General features: G+C 32.9%; 1 protein-coding gene across 1 annotated transcript; it reads left to right on the top strand.

Annotated features, from left to right (window-relative positions):
- The first annotated feature begins 575 nt into the window (after positions 1-575).
- LOC132758023 (integumentary mucin C.1-like) lies at positions 576-2,782 on the top strand. The gene is made up of 2 exons (XM_060749543.1): positions 576-936; positions 2,586-2,782. The coding sequence occupies exons 1-2, from the start codon at positions 582-584 to the stop codon at positions 2,768-2,770; spliced, it is 540 nt and encodes a 179-aa protein (XP_060605526.1). The 5' UTR covers positions 576-581; the 3' UTR covers positions 2,771-2,782.
- The last annotated feature ends 761 nt before the right edge of the window (positions 2,783-3,543 follow it).

The raw sequence follows: 3,543 nt of genomic DNA, 5'->3' as shown, positions 1-3,543 counted from the left end.
CTACATATATCACATATCAGAGACAAATTTTCATTGTCCAGTCTGATATTTAACGGTGCATTAATACAGTACAGAAACAGGAAAGATGATTTTGGCTAACTTCGAGTGTTACAAGCTTAAAAGAAATACCAGAGGTCAAAACCACCTCACCTGCTGGAGCTATGAGACGCATTGACTCCAGTAATCGCCTCTTACGATCATGCAGTGATTAACGGTCGCTAGAATTCTGATTCCTCCAAAATTAAATGTATCACTTTAGTTTTTAGTTATACGTTTGTTAAAATCATATTGTCATATGCAGACAAATAGGTGTAATTAAACGATGTTTGTCATCACGAGCTAATAAATTTATTATAAATCTTTTTCTTTTAAGGAATTGATAAAACAAATTAACAAAAAACAAACAATATCATTGGGAATAATAAATAACGAAAGAAAGGTATTTATTGTGTATTGTTATGATCGATTTTTGGTATTAAATAACACAACTATTTTCTACATTTGAACAAATAGTAGTACAGTATGTTTTCTACTCAGATATGTGCTTACCATTGATTTATATAACAGCTGCAGAAACAAATATGAATACAACGATGACAACAACAACAACAACACCGTCGCCGACCACGACATCAATATTAACAACACTACCGCCGTCGCCAACGACAACAGCACCACCGTCGCCGACCACAACAGCAATGTTAACAACACTTCCGCCGTCGCCAATGACAACAACACCAACGTCGCCGACCACGACAGCAATGTTAACAACACTTCCGCCGTCGCCAATGACAACAGCACCACCGTCGCCAACCACGATAGCAAAGTTAACAACACTTCCGCCGTCGTCAACGACAACAACACCAGCACCTCCACCGCCAACAACAACAACAACAGTAGTATCGACGGAAGGATCTGACGGATGCAAACAAGACGGTAAGGCATGTCTCGTGTTATTAATATGACATTTGAAAACGTAAAACAATAAGAAAGTTTTTTGGGTTTTTTTGCAGATAAACATTTTAGGAACATAACCAATTAATTACAAGACCCGTTACAGCGTTATTTGCTTTTTTGGGACGAACACACCATAATTATCAACTTTGATAAATTAATTAAAAGAAAAAAAACAAGACGGAACCGTCCAGTGAGACATGTAAATCTTTACTTTACTCCTTCTTAAAGCACCTTCTTGGAATTTAGATGCATGGAACATTTAAACTCCTCAGTTAAAAAGTAAGAAGAAAGTAATATGTAAGCCTTTGTGAAATCACAAAATGCTAAATATACATTATAAGATGATAGAAATAAGTCTAGAACAATCAAAAGTCATGATGTTTTTTTTTTCAAATTACGTCACAATATGATTGTACAAAGGGTTAATGATATCCTTTTTGTATTAAACAAATGTGATATGAAATCATACGTTACTAAGGTTCTCGTACAATAAACACTACCGATGATAGAATACTTAGGGTTTTTTTTTTAATTTGATTCCTTGCATTTAAAAATGACATGTATCATGCATAGATAATGTAATAAATGAAACATATAAATAGAAACGACCTTCTCCAGGTTGATGTAATTACTAGTCGTATCTTTTATTTATACTTTTCAAATGACATTGATAGTTTGATAAGAGCGTACAAATTGTATATACATATTTCATATGGCCTATCCTTATCTATTTCGTGAATAATAATAAATTGTAGATCTATTTTGAGAAGAACAACATAAAAAAGATACATGTATTTCATGCGCGAATATAGCAGATCTGTTTAATATAGTGGCTGATTTATGCCATGTGACAGAGTGACGAGCTCGTACATGGGCTCCGCGTGGCACAAGTCGAAAATACACGACAACACGACAGTCACCGCGTTGTCGTATTTTCGTGTTTTCGTCTGGCGACCCGCGGGGCGAAAATATGTCATAACACAAATCATCCACCATAATTTGATTAATAAATAAACATGTACATACGTTTACTGAATGCGCAGTAATCTGCCGTAAAGGTATCAAAATGCAAACAAAGTAGTATTTTGATTTCTTCCATAAAAAATACTAAATCAATATAAATATACCAATTGCCAAACAGCAAAAGATATAATCTATATGTCCAATGAGTAACATTTTAGAAACTGAAAAGTTTTTTAGAAATAAAATGAAAGCATTTCGGTGGATAGCGGGACTAAATAAGCTGTATACTGTGCCAGTTTGCAACTTTTAAAAACATATACAAATTTAAGATTTAGAGTGAAATAATTAAAGGATAACCCTTCCAGTGTTTAAAAGTTTATGCAAATTGGCTGACTGGATATTCAATTGCTACACTGAATTAATACAGTCTTTGGCTGACCTGGTTAACACAAAATAACACATTTTTGTGGGCAATTGACCTGGCATTTAAAAAAAGGACTTGGCTGAATATTCCACTGCCAAAACAAATTATATACTGTTTAATTGTATACCGATTACATTAAGCTTAACAGTATTATTCCTTTACTTTAAATTAAGGTAACAAAAAGTGCAATAGTTTACAAAATATTAGATAAATTATATGAGTTATCTCTTTTCACAAACAGAGTCTTGTACATCGGACCAGTTTTCGACACTCACACAATTATGCGTAAGAGATACGGGCTGTCAGAAGTTTTGCAAATGCAACCAGTTGATGGAAAATAGTGTCATAGTGTACAGATGGGTAGAATTTGATTGTCCTTCCGAACTTGTGTTCAACGAAGCCAATGGCATTTGCGATTGGCCGTAGATAGTTCAATGGCCAGGTAAATTATTTCAAAGGTATATTACGACTTTATGGTATACAGTTAAACAAAAATAATGATATTCAAAAAGGTGGCAAAAAGAACGAATTTAAATGTCACTAATGATGGAACAGATTTCGAAATTGTTGACATGTTTCCTTATTTAGGTATTGTTTTTTTTCTACATGAGGGTCTTTTTTCAAATTTCAAACAAAAGATGCGTAAACTGGCCAAGCACTAATAGCAATCTATAAACTTAAACTGTATATGCAAAGAATTTACAGAACTTCAATATTCGTCCCAATTCAAAATTACGGATGTGGAATCTGGATTTTGTTGAAGAAGCTTAAAAATATTCATGTTTCCTTTTGTAAATCATTACTAGGCGTAAGACTGCCGACTCAGAACTCCTTTATTTATCATGATTTAGGCACAATGACGCTTAGAAATACATGTTTAACAAAAAAAATAATTATTGTTTCAAAATCATAAAACTAGATGATAGTAAATATATTAGGGAAATTTATACTATGATGCTAAAATGACAAACAAAATACCAAACAAAAATTGTTGGGCAAAATCTTTTAAATGTTTGTTAGAAAGTTTAGGTATCTACGTACCATGTTTGTTTTATGCAGTGTGTAGATAACGAAAAAATATTTATTAATTTGTTTATGCAAAGACAAAAAGGACACTTATATGCATGACCTAAATAGTTTAATTAAAAACTCAACACGGTTTTCGTTTTACAGGTTAATTTCAGAGTTCGGATTTAAAA

This window comes from Ruditapes philippinarum, unplaced genomic scaffold (assembly GCF_026571515.1).
Source record: "Ruditapes philippinarum isolate M1 unplaced genomic scaffold, ASM2657151v2 ctg4753_1_1_1_1, whole genome shotgun sequence".
Taxonomy (NCBI): domain Eukaryota; kingdom Metazoa; phylum Mollusca; class Bivalvia; order Venerida; family Veneridae; genus Ruditapes; species Ruditapes philippinarum.
Note: the sequence above shows the minus strand (reverse complement) of the source record. Positions and strands in the feature narration are given on the sequence as shown.